Source organism: Pteropus alecto, unplaced genomic scaffold, assembly GCF_000325575.1.
Source record: "Pteropus alecto unplaced genomic scaffold, ASM32557v1 scaffold100, whole genome shotgun sequence".
Taxonomy (NCBI): domain Eukaryota; kingdom Metazoa; phylum Chordata; class Mammalia; order Chiroptera; family Pteropodidae; genus Pteropus; species Pteropus alecto.
In genome coordinates, this window is record NW_006430723.1 from 558277 (window position 1) to 575144 (window position 16868).

The 16868-nt window shown below is 38.0% G+C and overlaps 1 protein-coding gene and 1 pseudogene across 6 annotated transcripts in view; both read left to right on the forward strand.

Moving 5' to 3' along the window:
* ALMS1 (ALMS1, centrosome and basal body associated protein) overlaps positions 1-15417 on the forward strand; it is a 173964-nt gene extending 158547 nt beyond the window's left edge. For all 6 annotated transcript variants that reach the window (XM_025049286.1, XM_025049293.1, XM_025049294.1 and 3 more), the window contains 7 exons: positions 3110-3224; positions 4238-4441; positions 4784-5013; positions 5727-5910; positions 6842-6905; positions 12502-12601; positions 15050-15417. In XM_025049286.1, the coding sequence (XP_024905054.1) occupies positions 3110-3224; positions 4238-4441; positions 4784-5013; positions 5727-5910; positions 6842-6905; positions 12502-12601; positions 15050-15094 (942 nt within the window). In that variant the 3' untranslated portion in view covers positions 15095-15417. The remainder of the gene's footprint in view (positions 1-3109; positions 3225-4237; positions 4442-4783; positions 5014-5726; positions 5911-6841; positions 6906-12501; positions 12602-15049) is intronic.
* Positions 15418-15604: 187 nt separating this feature from the next.
* LOC112483059 lies at positions 15605-15720 on the forward strand (annotated as a pseudogene).
* The last annotated feature ends 1148 nt before the right edge of the window (positions 15721-16868 follow it).

Below are 16868 nucleotides of genomic sequence, written 5' to 3' on the forward strand. Positions count from 1 at the left end.
TAAACAGCTTTATTGAGGTATAACTTACCATAAAATTCATCTATTTCAAGTGTATAATTATTTTTAGTAAATTTACAGAGTTGTGCAATCATTACCACAATCCAGTTTTAAAATATTTCCATTACTTCAAAAAGGTCCCTTGTACTTGTTTGTAATCAATCTGCATTACAGCCCCAGACAACCTAAAACTCGCCTTTTGCCTTTTCTGGACATTTCATATAAATACAATCATATATAGTCTTTTGCATCAGGCTTCTTTAGCTTAGCGTGATGTTTTCCAGGTTCATCCATGTTGTAGTATGTACCAGTAGTTCCTTTTTATTGGTGATTAGTATTTCATTGTATGGATATACCACATTTTGTTTATCCAATTACCAGTTGACATTTGGACTGTCTTTTGGATAATATGAATAATGTGCTGTGAACATTTGTGTAAACATTTTTGTATGGACATATATTTTCATTTATTTTGGGTATATACCTACAAGTGGAATTGCTGGGTAATATGTTGCTAATGTTTAATTTTTAAGAAAATGCCAGTGTTTTCCAAAGTGGCTGTACCATTTTACATTCCCACCAGCAATATGTGAAGATTCCAGTTTCTCCGCTTCCTTCTGAACATCTTTTTTATTACAAGTATCCTAGTAGGTATAAATGATATTGTGATTTTAATTTGCATTTCCCTGATGACTGATGATGTTGAACGTCTTTTCATATGCTTATTGGCCACTCATACCTCTTTGGTGAAATGTCTATTCCAATATTTTACCTATGTTTAAATTACATACGTGGAATATCGCACTATTGATTTAGATATTTAGTTTCTCCCATCAATGTTTTATAGTTTTCAAAGTGCAAGCCTTGCACTTCTGTTAATATTATTCCTAAATATTCTTTTTGATGATGAAATGAATGGAATTGTTTCCTTAATTTTATTTTAGATTGCGCATTGCTAGAATGTAGAAACAATTGATTTATCTTAATTGATCTTATATTCCTCAATCTGACTAAACTTGACTGTTCATTCTAGTACCTCTCTGGATTCCTTCGTATTTTCTACAGGCAGGATCATGTCATCTGCATATAAAAACAGTTTTCCCTCTCTCTCCATAATCTGGGTTCTTTCTTTCCCAGGTCTTTTATACATTAAAAAGCAAATAACTGCATATGTTTTCTACCCCTTTTCACAAAGATGGCAGCATACTTTGCTTTTTGTACTTAATCTATCTTGAAAAGTCAATTCATTTCATACCTAAGTGTTTTTCCTTTTTTTTTTTTTTTTTTTACAGCTGCAGAGATGCAGTATATTACTGGCCAGTCTTGTCTTCCTCACCACCCTTTCTGTACTCATACATTTTAATTTTTTTAAACTAATAGTAATCTCATAGTTTTATATTGGCTTTTTACTGTTTATAATCTAAATTATGTGTTCTTTCTAACACTTCTGTAATTTCAGAAATGTTGGCATTCCCTTTTCTAGAAGGGGGAAAGTGGCATGGAGAAGTTATGGCTTGCTCAAGTAGAGACAGCAAGTAAAGGGAAGATCTGAGACTGGCTTAGGTCTTGGACTCCAGACCCATAGCTTTTTCTACTGCATCAGAGTTGCTACTGTTTCTCTTGTTTATTGTGTGGGGCTTTACAATTATCCCTTGTTTGATTTGGCCCATCATTCTTGTTATTATTTGGGATTCTGACAGCTATGTAGGCCCTCCCAGGTGTATGTTAAGAAGGAATAACCAGAGCAAAACAAGTGAATGGCACACAGTAAGTTCTTAGTAAATATTTGTTGTTGAATGCAAGATATCAGTAAAGGCCTCTCACTGTGTTGATAATAATATTTGGATAAGAGTGTTTCAACCTATATAACTCCACCTTGCCCTCAAAGATCATGAGAAGTTTTGTCATTTGATTTAAATCTAGTACTCTGCTGCACATTTTTTTGGTCTGCCAGTTAGTGATCATATCTACTAGGAAAAACAAGGCTAACCTGACAGGGCTTGTTCTGCCTGCCTTACTAAGCCCTGGTTGAAATTTGCTAATCTTTTCTTCGACCTCCAAATTATCAAATTAGTGATACATCTAGAATTTATTAGGTAAACAGTGTTAAACCTACCAGTTTGCAAATGTTTAATTTTTTGAGAAAGCATTTCCTGTCCCCAGACATCTAACATAGCTCCTTTCCTCAAAGATTTTCATTGCCCTGGAATGAAGTTTATCTACTTCAGGGAAGCAGATGTTTTATTTAACTTTCCTGATTTGGGCTTTAATTTACATCTACCAAACTTACTTAAGGAGATAAGCACTTGGCATTCATTCAAAATACAGATGCCTACACCCCTCCCCAAGAGATTCCAATTCTTTGCTCTGGGTCAGAGCCCTTCTCAGGAGATTGTTATGATACGCAAGTTTAAGAAATATTGTTTTATATTTATTTATATTTAATTTTTTTTTGTCATCCACTAATATTCCACCATAAGCTTCAATCCCTGAACTTTTCCTTCATTGTTCTACTTGCTCTGAACGTAACTAAAAAGGCTTTTTGGGCTCTTTATTGCTTTTTGCTATACTCCGCTCATTCAGGACTTCTCATGGGGCCTTTCAGCTCTGTGGCATTTATCCTTGTATAAGTATCTGAATCTGCTACTAGATAGCACTTTCCAGTTCATTACTCTCTTTAATTATGCCCAGCCCTTTATCGCTCATCAAAATTTTACTCAGGTGTCAAGTCAGAATATCATTCTGAAAACTCAACAAGCTAATTTGGGGCTACTATCCTCTTCAAGGTGTTTTCAAGTCCTTGGAATATACCCAGCTGTTTTGATTTGTTTGTTGGGAGTTTTGTTTGTTTGTTTTTTTGTTTTTTTGTGGGGTTTTTTTGGTCTTTCTGGAAATGGCTCAGGCCCTTATCCAACTACAGCAGCATTCTCCTCCCTATCACAAATTATGTAGTACCATGTTCACATTGTCACAAGTTTCCTGGCAACTTCATCTAACAATTTGAATTGGATTGGAAAGGGTTCTTCTTGGTAACTTAGTATGTTTTCCTATCGTGTGGGTAATTGTGCCATTGCCTACAGATAATGATAACAGGGTCTCTTGTTTTTTCTAGGTGGCAAAACATATGATATCTTCTGACTCATCTTCTACCAGTAGTTTCTGGAGCTCAAACTCTACCTTTTGCAACAAGCAAAATGTACATATGGTAAATAAGGGCGTGCAAGCAGGTAAATTACTTGAATTTAAATTTTTTTCCATTGAAATGCAAATAGTTCTTAAACATAAGATACTCAACCTCACTCATAATAAATGAAGATTAAATCTATGCTCATGCTATTTTTCACCTATCAGATTGGCAAAAATCTAAGTGGGATAGCAAGTTCATGGGCAAGAGTGTAAAGAAATAGGTACTCTCATACATTCTAGTGGGAGTATAAGTTGGAAGTACAATCCCTATGACAGGTAAGTTAGCAGTTTCTATCAAAATTACTTTCACCCAATACTTTTACTTTTGGAATTTAGCCAACCGATATATAATACATATGTGCAAAATGAGAAGTGTACAGAGTTAACCATTAAAGTATTGTTTGTTATAGCAGAAAATTAAAATCAACTTAGATGTCCATCAGTAGCCAAATGGTTAAATAAATTATTGCACATCCATATAATGAAATTCTACATAGGGTGACAGAGCTCTCTCTCTACTAATATGTCAAGATCCCCAAGATATATAATTAAAAAGAAAACCAAGGTACAGCACAGTGTATAGTGTGCTACTACATATATTTAAAAAAATAAAGAGAATTGCTTGAATGTGTACAAAAAAAATTCTGGAATTATGGGGTTAAAACTGAGTGACTGGAGAACAAGAGTGGGAAGGAGGCTTTTCATTTTATGCCTTTCTATATCTTTTGATTTTATAAAACAAAAATAAACTTCCCCCTTGATTTTTTTCTCCCCTCAAGACTTGTCTTTATGTCTATCAACCTCTTCCTCACCTGAGTGACTGCCAGTCGGATTAGAACTGAAATCTTTCACTCATTAAATCTATATTAGTAGTTCTTTCCCTCTAATATCTAAACTGACTTAAACCCTCTTTCTCTCTCCTCTCTCGCACACCCAGCAAAGTCAGTAGCTTGCATTTTTAAAGCCTTAAAAAGTTTTAATTTACTGACTTGAATATACCTGCCAACTAAGTCTCAAGGCTGCACCCAGAGACATCTATGATCTTTCCCCTCAGGTAACTTGGAGCTTGTGAATGGTGTCAAAAAAAACACTCGAGATGTTGGGATGACTTTCCCAACTCCAAGTTCTAGCGAGGTTAGAGTGGAAGAGGACAGTGATATGACTTCTTGGTCAGAAGAAAAAATAGAAGAGAAAAGGCCCCTTACCAGTTGTCTTGTGGACAGAAAGTTACGGAAGAACAAGCAGAGTTGCTGTGAAGGTGAGTTTCTAATTCCAGGTTTTGTAGTAGAGAAACTAGTGAATTTCAAGTCTCTTGAAATGCTAAGATTCTTTGTTTCTAAATAACTCTATGTTTTTGACCCCATCTACCCTAGTACACCTATGGCAAAGAGGGAGGGGTTGGGCGGGGCGGGGGCAGGGTATTGCGGAGTGAAACAACTTTAGAGTATCTAGCCCTAGTTACAGAGTCATCCCTGCAGTTCAGTAGACTCCTAGGCATCATGGTGGCTTCTGACAGCTGAGTCCACTGAGAGCCTGTTATGCACATCTCTGATAAAGAAAATGAAAACTCTTTTCTCTTACTTAAAAATATTTCCTGTAGGAGTTTCTTGGTTTGTTCCTGTGGAAAATGTGAGAACTGGTCCTAAGAAGGAAAACCTGCCTGAGTTTCATGGCCCTGGTATCTCCTGGTTTGCACCAATAACCAGCACCAAACCCTGGAGGGAGCCACTACGGGAACAGAACTGGCAGGGTCAGCACATGGACCGCTCTTGGTCACCAGCAGGCCCAGGCAGAGGTTCACTGAAGCCATTTGTGAGAGCATCCCTACAGGTACAATAACATCAATTTAATTTTAGCCTTTGTTTAAGGAGGAAGAAGGGGCAAGACACAGGGAAGTTAAATCTGTGACTTGGCCTTTGAAGTACAGACATGTGACCCTTGTTTCTAGCACCTCTGTAATTCATCTTTCTCACTCTTATCATTAATTAAAGGCTGTTTTACTCTGTTAACTATTTCAAATCATGCGTCACCCTCAATATCTGGGGACAAGGTCATAAAGGGGAGGATGTTGTAATGCTGCTCATTGGGTTTGCAAACACCTGCATGTGGAGGCCTCATGTTTGCATCAGCCATATATTTGTTTCTTCATTTATATAACTCCTATTCCTGCTTCACACAGGGTTTAAAAGATGCCAAGTCTCTTCTTTATATGTCCCTTGAGAGCTAAAGGAAATGTTATTTCATCATGTATTTGAAGGGAAGTTGAAAATAGCACAATGGGCCGAGCTCTTTCCCATTGACATTCGGGAGAGTTTACTTGCCACAATCTTAGTTCTTGGTTTATTCCAAAGGCATTTCCTTACTGGAGCTCTCCCCAACAGAGAGTTATTAGTTTATTTTTCAATTTAAGATACTTTCTAGAGAATAGAAAACATCTTTAAAAATATGCTCTCCAAATCTATTGGTCAGATACTATTTTTCTAGGCCCTTGGAGAGCAGACTGCATCATTAATGTGAGGACGGGGGCTTTTTCACCTTCTCAGGAATCACTTCAGCTTCACAGACCTGACTTCATCTCCCGCTCTGGGGAGCGGATAAAACGCCTAAAGTTAATAGTCCAGGAGAGGAAACTGCAGAACATGTTGCAGAGTGAGCGCGAGGCACTGTTCAACACTGTGAAAGAATGGCAGAGCTACCAGGACCCCATATGCCCACTCCCTAAGAGAGGTGCGTAGTTCACTTTCCTCTTGCGGGGTAGGGGAGGCTTGCTAAGAGGAGCACTGCTCAATGCTGAGCCAGTTACACACGCAGGAAGTGACCTTTTGCTTGCTGAGGTTTACATTTCCCTAGGTAGCAAAAACTGCCCGGTTTAGCTGTCAGCATTTTCATGATCCAGATAAGTGACATTTATTCTTGCCCTGTCATTGCATCTTAAAAATGAGAGTGTGCATTGAGAATGGTGTTTTTATAAACTATCTGTGTCTGTGAGCAAGTTCGTTCCAAAAGTAGTATAATGTTTTTATTTTTAAAGATGGGGCTGATTTCGGGTTTGCCTACCTCGTAGGGTGGCAATAATAATAATAGTAGTAGTAGTAGTGGTGGTGGTAGTAGTAGTAATAATAGTTATGTAGCCTTTATGTTTTACCCAAACACTGTTCTTGTTTAACACTTACAACACCTCCCTGAGGTAGATACTGTTAATATCCCTTTTTAGGCAAGAAGAGGTTAAGTACCATGCCCAAGATTATACACCTAATAGGCTGGGATCTGAACCCAGGTTGACTGGCTCCAGAGTCTGTGCTCTTAACAATTATGCTAGGTGTAAGAGCTCAATAAAAAAAATATTTGAAAGCTGTGAAAACTATAAAGTACTATCTACTGCTTTCATCACAGCCTTACCTATAAACTAGGTAGTGTTTCGATTCATACTGTGTAGTCTCTACCACAGACTGTTGTATCTTCAGGAGACAGGTTGCTGTTACAGTTACCATAGTCTAACCTTGGCCTTGGCCTTGGCCTTGGCCATTGCTGACCACCCAGCACTGTCAGCTCACAAGAGGGGCACAAAGTCCTAGCAGCTTCTTCTCACAGCTCTTGCACACCACACCCTACCTTGTTAAGTCACTATCCACTGAAAACTCCTTCTTCTCTTGCTTAGGCTTCCTGGCTGCCCAAAAAGACAGACTCATTGGAAAGAAGGAAATGATTCAGAGGTCTAAACGGTAAGGCCAAAAAAATAAGAGTAGTTATAAAAGTACAAAATAGGCCACCTAGTCGTCTAGAGCTCTGGCTTGCCCCCAAAATAAAGGCATTCTGCTCAAGTTAAAACATTATAAGAAAATTAGTTGTGAAAGTAGTTTCTTACTTATGGCAGTAAAAAAGAAAAGAAAAATAAGTAGCAGATCATGGTATGAATGACTCATACACAATAAATACAAAGAATCCCCACTAATCGGCATGCCTTAGTCAGAACTCATCTTTATTAGAAACCTAAATATAAATAAAAAATATTTTGAAATATTTATTTGGGGCCTTTTTATCTAGGCAATCTCATTTCTAGAAATTTATCTAGTATAGTGAGAAATAATGGAGTATTCTCTAAGACACATTAAGTTAAGCTTTAAAAAAAAATCAAGTTTGAGAAGCATGTATATACTGCTACTATTTTGGTCTTTAAAAAGAAGTATTTGTACTTATATAGATGCAAATACTTTGTATGCTTAGAATATCTCTGGAAGGATACCCAAAAAACTAGAAATAGTGGTTGCCTTTGGGAAAAAGAACTAAGTGACTGGGGTACAGAGATAAGAGAAAGACTAAATTTTGGCCCGTTTATACTTTTTGAATTTTGTGTCATTGTATGCATTAGCTATTAATTAGAGATATGCATATATTGATAATGAGAATGCCGTGAAATAACTAAGTTAAGAATTAGTTACCTTTTACAAGTTCATTAGCTACCTCCTTAAGTAAGGACAGTTTTATAGTCAACATGCTGCTTGAAAATAGTTTATCTTAGGTAACTAAAGCATTTTTGAAATTTTGTTTTTATTCTTCATTTAGTAAACCCTTGCCTTATAGGTAATTCAAAGGGATGCTTTAATCAAGTGGTTCTCAAAGTGTAGTCATGAGCCCCTGGAAGTTGCTGAGACCCTTTCAGGGGATTTTCCAGCTCAAAACAAATCTCAAAATAATACTAGGATGTACTATGCCTTATTCACTGTGTTGACACTTGCACTGGTGATGCAAAAGTAATGGGAGAGAGAGTAGAACTGCTGGTGCCTTAACACTATTCGAGACAGTGTCACCAAACTGTGCTTTGTCTAGTCGGTATTGTATTCCTCACAGCCACCTACAAACACTGTAATGGAAGTACACAGAAAGCACTTCTGCTGCATACCAAGACTGATGATTGGTTTAGGGAAGAGCACTTACACTGAGGTTCGTGGAGTGAGCAGAACTGCCTTTTTCATGGAAAACAGCTTTTTACTTGAAAGAATGACAGATAAACTGATTATTCTGACTTGGATATATGATGTTTTCTTGAAAATGAAGAAGAAAATCTATCACTTCAGGGAAAACAGGTGACAGAATTCATTGCCAAAGAGAAAATACGAGCTTTCAAGCAAAGAATAGAATTCTAGAAAACTTGTATCTACCGCTAGGAGCCTGACTGCCTCTCAGTGCTTAGACTTTTCTAATAAGATCAGCAGTGACATTAACAAATACAATGTTATTATGTAAGTAAACCTGTCAGCATTTGAAAGATCTGCATAAGTCACTGGATCAGGATTTTGCCAATGACTGTTGCATGATGTTAACAAAATCAGGCAGGAATAGAAGATCCATTCAAAATGCAAGATAGACTGAAGTCCTCTGTTTATGTAACAGAGTACAAAAAGTTCATTGATATGGTTTCAGATTCCACATTCCAACTAATTTTTAAGAGACTACCACTTGTCAAGTTTTGGTGTAGTTTCAAGAAAATCAACAGTTATCTGAAAAAGAATATTAAAATACTCCTGTCTTACACATATGTGTGTAAACTGGATTTTTTAAAAATATATACTTTAACCAGAACACTGTATAACAACAGACTTAATACTGAAGCAGATATAAGAATCCAGCTGTCATCTATTAAACCAGACATTAAAAGAGATTTTCAAAATATGTAAAACAGTACCACTCTTCTTACTAAAATATTTTTATTTCAGAGAATGTATTTATTATTTATATATGTTAGCATGTAACAGGCTTATTATTTTTATTTTTAAGTGAATTAAGAAATAAGTACTTTTAAAATGTTTAGTTTTAATTTCTAATACAGTAAGTATCAACAGATAAAATTCATATTGACCAAAATTGGCCTCAATTTTTAGAATTATAAAGGGGTCCTAAGTCCAAAAAATTTAAAAACCATTGCTTCATTCTGTCACAAAATGTAATTAGGGGAAATTACACGGTGTTCATTGTGTGGCAGCTAATTAATTACACTCTACCTCAGTAAGAGGAGTTCTTGCTTGTAAGAAACTATGGAGCTTGCCTACAGGAAGAGAGGCAGGGCATCTTCTATAAGGTGCCAATGCTTTAAAACAAATATAGTTGTAGAAGTGGATTAAGTACCCATCTCTGGGAAGAGACTCAGGTTTTAAACTGATACATTTTCAATAGAGTGCTTCTATTCAATTTTATTTATGGTGTGGCCCCCTCCCTTTTTTTTTAGTTTCAGGTGTACAACATAGTGATTAGACAGTCATATAACTTAATAAGTGATCACCCCAATAAGACTGGTACCCATGTGAAATGGTATAGCCCTTTTTCAAGGAAGCCGTCTACTTTCATCTGAGAATCAGAGTTGAATGGAATCTTAAAGATCATCTGGTCCACCCTTGATTGTTAGGAAACTGCAACCCAGAGAGAGAAAGTAGCCCAGCAAGTCAGGGCCAGGGTAGGGGTGAGAGCCCAATGTGGGGCTCCCCATCCAGTACTCCTTGGTCTCTGTGTTACTTACTGTCTTCTCTCATTGCTTACCTCTGTCAAAGATGTTTAAAAGTTTCAGGTGAGAAGAAAGGATTTAGAGAAGAGAGAACTCGACTCTTAACTGGAAGCATTTCTCCCAGTTATTTCACAAACTTATTAATGCATATATTTCACTAACTTCATGCATATATAACTTCTTAATGTGTGTGCCGGGCACTGGACTAGGTAGCAGAGGTGAAAGATAATTGACGCCAGACCACAAGTAGATAGACAGACAGGTCCAATGATATGTAATAATTGCTTTCAAGGAGCCATTTACCAAATATAATTTCTGGCTACTGATTAGTCTGGCTCCCAGCTTTCCAGCCCTGGAACACAACCTTTCCTGGTCCTAGCAGATTTTTCCCTTCACACCACATGTTCTCCTTGGGATAAATCTACTTTTCCGATGACCTTTATTATCCCTTCTCTAACACTGACTTTTTTTTTTTTTTAATTTTTACTGAGATATAATTGACATATAACATTGTGTAAGTTTAAGGTGTATAATGTGATGATTTGGCACATATATATTGCAAAATTTTTACCACAATAAAGTTAGTTAACACTTCCTTCATCGCACATAATTACTACTTTGTCGTGATTGTTGTTGTTGTTGTTGTTGTTGTTATGGGGAGAACATCAAAATTCTACCCTTGTAGCAACTTTCAAGTATACATTATAACACAGCATTGTTAACTAGAGTCACCATGCTGTACATTAGATCCCCAGGAATTATACCTGAAAGTTTGTACCCTTTGCCCAGCATCTCCCCATTTTCCCACCCCTCAGCGTCTGACAACCATCATTCTATTCTGTTTCTATGAGTTTGATATTTTTAGATTCCACTTATAAAAACAGTGTGATAATACAGTTTTGTCTTTCTATGTCTGACTTATTTCACTTAGCACATTGCCCTCAAGATCCATCCATGTTCTTGCAAATGGAAGGATTTCTTTCTTTTTTGTGGCTGAATAATTCATCGTGTGATTACACACACACACATATGTGTATATATCACATTTTCTTTATTCATTCATCCATCAATGGACACTGAGATTGTTTCCATGTTGTCTTCACTATTGTGAATAATGCTGCAATGAAGATGGAGGTGCAGATATCTCTTCGAGATTGTGATTTCATCTCCTTCGGATATATACCCAGAAGGGGGATTGCTGGATCATATGGTAGTTTTTTATTTAGTTTTTTTGAGGAACTCCATACTCTTTTCCATAGTGGCTGCACCAATTTACATTCTCACCAACAATGCACAAGGTTCCCTTTTCTCTACATCCTTACCAGCATTTGTTATCTCTTGTCTTTTTTTTATAACAGCCATCCTAACAGGTGCAAAATGTTAGCTCCTTGTGGTTTTCATGAACAGTGACTTTCAAAAATGTATGTTTATTCCTCTTCAGTCTCTTTGCTGACCTCCACTTTTGTGTTTTCAATTAGTGATTCTCCTTCCTGTGTCCAAAATAGAACTCCCATACTTGCTTGGGACACCCACTCACCCAACTAGAAAGCTGGAGCGTGGTCACCTCCAGCTGTGTCACCCATCACTGCATATGCAGTCATCCAGCCTGTCCTAGAGACTCAGCTTCCTGAGTGCCCTGAGCCACTCCTCACAATCTTGATGCAGGCCAGCCTCCGCTCTCCCCCAGCTCCACGCCCTTCTCTAACATATTTTCCACAGAGTCTCTACATCATTTCCAATGATTTTTTTTTCATATCGTAGAAGACTTTGAAAAATATAGAGAAAAATAGAAATAAGAAAATAAATGCCACTCAGAATCCTTCCATCTAAACAACACTCTTCCTGTTTCTGGCAGGAGTTGGGGTTTTGCAGAGACTTGTATTGACACATTTTTTTACCCCAAATTATTGATCAAACCATATATACAGGTTTGTAGCTTGCTTCATTTTGCTCATCATTATATTGTGAACATTTTCCCATATCATTAAAAATTCTTTGAAACATCTTCTTTATGCTTTGTAATAATTCCATTACATTCCATAATCTGTTTAATTCATTTTTGTTGGAAATTTAGATTATTTCCAATTTATCAAATGTATGTTTGATCATGTTCCTTCTTGCTTAAAATCAGTGGCATCCCATCCCTGGTAAGACATAGCCCCAGGTTTTCACATGGCTACAAGACTCTCCACAGCCCACCTCACCTTCATCCCGTCTGCTTCCCACCTGCTCACCTACACTCCAATCTGTCAAGCTTCGACTCCATTCTTACCATACTGCCTTCTTCTTTCCACTTTCTGCCCCTGTTTTTCGAGACCCACCTCCAGTGCTATCTCTTCTCCAGTCTTCCCTGATCTTTTGTCAGAATAAATTTCTTTTTCTATGAACACTGTGTAGCCTTTTGGAGATATGAGCATTATCGTACTTTTCTTTCCCTTTATTTCTGTTATGTTTAAAAATATAATATTAATATATGTTTATTATCTTATATTGAAAATATACATTTTCGTATGTAGAGTCAAAAGCAGTTTATCTCCACCTCTTTGTCCCACTCTTTTCCCAGGAGTAACCACTATTAGGATTTTATTGTGTTTTTATTTATCTGTCTCCCCTTCCAGATCATAAGCACCCCAGGCCAGGGTTCTTTGTGTCCAAATGTCAAACAAGAAGCTGGGCACACAACAGGGGCCCAGAGCCTGTCCTGGAGGGACCAAATGCCTTGAAAGCAATAGATCTTAGGGAGGTGTGATGGAAGAACCTGTGTCTCCCTGTAGCCTGGTAACCTCTCTGCTTTCTGTATTTCCACTTGTGCCATTCCTAAGGATTTATGAGCAGCTTCCAGAAATACAGAAGAAGAGAGAAGAGGAAAAGAGAAGACTGGAATATAGGTCATACCGTTTGAGAGCCCAGCTGTATAAAAAGGTCAGTCAGCCCTAGAGAAGGCTTGATCAGGTTCAGCAAGGGAAAAATAAATTGAGAGAAACACACCTGACCTGTTTGAATTAACAGTATTTGGAGAGTGAACTTAAACTCATAATGCTTTGTACCACTGCTGAAATTCGGAAGATAAAGGCACCTGTGGCTAGATTTCAAATCTAAAAATAAAAAGGCAAATCTTAAAAGGGTACCATCCAGGCATACATTTGGAAGGAAGCCACATTTCATTCTTAGGAGTGAGTTTAGATGTATGTCATGCTGAAAATGTTCACTCTATTTGAGTCGTTGGGTTTTCATTCCAGGGTCCAAGTGATAGATTTATTCCCCTTATGGTTAAATCACATTCCTCTAGAACTTTTGAAATAAACTGGAAAATGTCCAAGTACAGCTTAAGAGTTGGCAGCTTAGGGAGACAGAGCCTCAAAACTGCCACCATTCCTGCCCACAGCCTCAGTGGAGTCAGTGATGCTGCAGGGCCCAGAACCTCACAGACCAGGGGACTTGCTAGCAATTAATTCCTTGAGAAACCAGAGGGGCTGCTGTGCCTGAAGGTCCATATCCTTCACTGTCTTCATTTTAGACAGTGAGGACTCTTCATTTTAGACAGTGAGGACTCTTCATTTTAGACAGTGAGGACTCCTCATTTTAGACAGTGAGGACTCCGAAAGACAAGTTCATACCAGAATGTGGGATTGGGAAATTGCTGGAGCACACCCTAGAGCTCTGGCCAGGCTCCCTCAAGTGCATGGCCTATCCAGTGTGTCAGCATCAGGCCTTTCATTGTGCTTGTGTGTTTGTGAACTGATGGATGGATAAGTCTATCAGGATCATAGATTATCTGTATTTGTATAGAAATACACCCACTCCTTGATTTACACTGATTATTTGTTCCATGCGTCTACTTTTTACGTAGAAGAAAACTGCATAAAGAGTCCACCAGTTCAAAAAAAAAGTACTAGAGAAATAGGCCAATATAAATCATAAAAATATTTATTTCACATGTTTTCACAAAAGATGCTAATGAAAATTCAAGAAAACCAAAATAAATTTTATTCGCTGTTGGTGCCTATACTATAATCTAAAGCAATCAACCTTCTCTTTTTAACTGGCACAAAGTCACTGTCTTTACTGCATGAAATATTTGGAAGTACTACTTCAGTTTCATTGCTTATGTTTATATTTTTTGGGTGATGTTTTTCCAACCCCACCTTTTGCTAAGTTTTCATAAATTTTTCGATATTCATTACATTTTAAAAAATCTTTTTGAAATTTTATGGCTCATTAGATGTTTGGATCGATATCTAGAATTGCAGTTTCCGGTTTTGTGGCCAGTAGAAGAGCTTTGTAAATATTTTCTGCAGTGAATAAAACTAGTTCAAGGTCACTGCCATCCATATTCATCAACAGGAGTGGCTTCAGATATTAAATGAATTAGTTCATCATCAGTTAATTTGTGATCAACCAGTAATTTGTTAATATCATTCACATTCAAATTGTCAGACCCTTCTTGAAATTTATTTAATAAATTAATAGTGCCAGTTAATCCCTCTTCAATTTTTGGAACCCGATTCCCTGGTACAACCAGTTCTGGCCATATTGCTTTCCAGCAAGCATTTAAAGCTGACAGCTTTATATCACTCAAAGCTAAAGCAATATTCTTGATACAACTTAAAACTGTGTATTTATTCCAGGCTTCTGTAACTGTTAAGTGATTCATTATCTTCAAGTTTATTAAAAATATTAAAATTTTGTTTAACATAATTAATCTTAAAGGTGGAGATAATGCCTTGATCTCAAGGTTGGATCAAGGAAGATGTATTTGGTGGCAAATATACAACTTTTATATTTGAATGTTCTAAATTATGTGGATGATCCAGGTGCATTATCTAAAAGTAAAAGTATTTTAAAAGGAAGACATTTTTCCTTCATATAGTTTTCAGCTTCTACAACAAAACATTTATAAACCAATCCCAAAAAACATCAGTAGTCACCTGTGCTTTTTTATTTGCCATCCAGTGAACGAGATCATTAACAATTGTGTGCTAGTATTAGTTCTTTGTACGTTGCTGAGTTGAGCTATTGTTTTTTAGAAAGAGTAATCGCCAATAATGGAAATGAAAAAGAACCACATAAATGGAAACTGCATATAAAAAGTCCACATAAATGGAGGGAATATTTACTGTGAATAAAAACCTCACATAAAATACCACGTAAATCGAGGGACAGGTGTAATTGATATTGATTATAAATCATCTTAAACACCTCGGGAAGTATTTTTTATATAAGTACCATAGTTTTTGTAGCTGAAGAAGATAAAGCACACTGGAAGGTAGAACCACTCTGGTCTCCAGCAATATGTCTGGGGTAAAGACTGCCTGTCTGCCTGATAGCAAAAGTTTCTAACTTCTTTCCTGTCTTTCTTTTCTTCCACAGAAAGTGACCAATCAACTCTTGGGGAGAAAAGTTCCCTGGGATTGACATAAGATTATTTTCCTCAGAGCCTTGGAATTTTATTTTGTCAACCTGAAGAAGCACAACTTTACTTTTATGAGTCTGGTTTAATAAAACTAACTCTTTGTCTATGTCTAATTTAGAAGTAGTAACCTTCTAAAGAGTCTGGGGCAAAGTGGTGATTAAGATAATTAATGGTTTAGAAGCAATATTTTCTCTACGGTGGCCTTGCCCACTGGGTCGTTTGTTACAACAATTTTATCTCTTAATTCTAGCCAAGAATAAGTCCCTTTTTGTATGTGTTTTTATGCTTTTAGAAAATAAATAACTTCTTATTGATTCATTGTAAAGCAAGCAACAGAGGGTCGTTTCTTTCCCATCTGGGATATGCTGGGAGCTATGCCATGTCTTCCCTGAAGTGTGTAGGGAGCCTCCATCTAAAAGCATCGATCAGACGTTCCATAGTGTAGTGGTTAGCACGGCTGCTTTACATGCAGAAGGTCCTGGGTTCATGCCCCAGTGGAGTCACAGTCCATGGTCTACGGCCATGCCACCCTGAAAAAGCTCGATGTCTGATCTCGGAAGCTAAACAGGGTCAGGCCTGGTTAGTACTTGGATGGGAGACCACCTAGGAATACCAGGTACTGTAGGCATAAATAATAATAAATACTAATAAAAAAGAAAATAAAAGCATCAATCAAGGGAAATGGGCTGTGAGAGTGAAATGTGGCCTTTCTTTAGAAATGCAGCTCAATGTGGCAAGAGCCCTGTAATGGGCTTTGTGGAGAGGGTGTCTGGTTAGGGGACCCACGGGCATCCCCAGAGACTCCCAGCAAACACAGGTACCTCGGATCCAGAGCCTCTCCTCAGCCTCATCCCAACTGCCCCAGGGGTTGGCTTCATAGGCGGAAAGAAAGGCCACTAGACTGTGGTGAATTTTTCTCCACCCTCTTGTTTTCAGTATTGAAGCCTTAACCATTTCTCATCACACATGGAACCAGTGTTTATAATCTGGAAAACCACTTCTGAAAAGCAGGAGTGAATACGTGTGATAATGCACATAGAGCATTTAATCCTGTGACATGGAATTACAGCTGAGGCAGGCTCAAAGTTAAGCAGGTGAAGGTGCTAAGCAGCCTTATTCTAAGTTCAGCAAAGCTCCAGCAGGGCAGTAGGGGCCAGTTGCCTCCCCAGAAGGCTTCCTGAGAGGCCCTCTATCAAAGAGCAGGCTCTGCCACCAGGCACAGCTCAGAGCTTTCAAATGGTGCCACCTAGGCTTCCTTCCTAACCCAGAAAAAGGCTGTGAAGATGGCTCAGTGAAAATGACCAACAGTATGTGCATGAGAACTACTAGTTCCCTGTCGTGCTGGGCAAGGTAATTAATCACTTTGGGCCAGCTCTCAAATGCTGTGACTATTGACATGTGGGAACTTCCACAACTATGATAACTACTATTGAGAATACAAACAGGAAGTGATAGAGACCTGGATCTGCAAGGAAACGGCAGGATGGAGTCAGATTAGGAATGATGAGTGTGATTCTCTTTACACCTTGGCTGTGTCACCCAGGCACCTTCTCAGAGCATTAGGTTCAGGGTCTGGGAAGCCATAGGTGGCGGCTGGCAGCCCTCTGCTCATAGCCCCTGCCAGAGCACACCTTGGGAATGCTACCTCAGGTGCCCTGGGGAGAACCGTGACCTTCTCCACTAGGTTCATTTAAACACAAAATCTAGACTTGATTTCACATTAAAACGGTATTTTCCCAGGCCACCAGGCCCACCTCCTCCCACCCCCCAACCCCC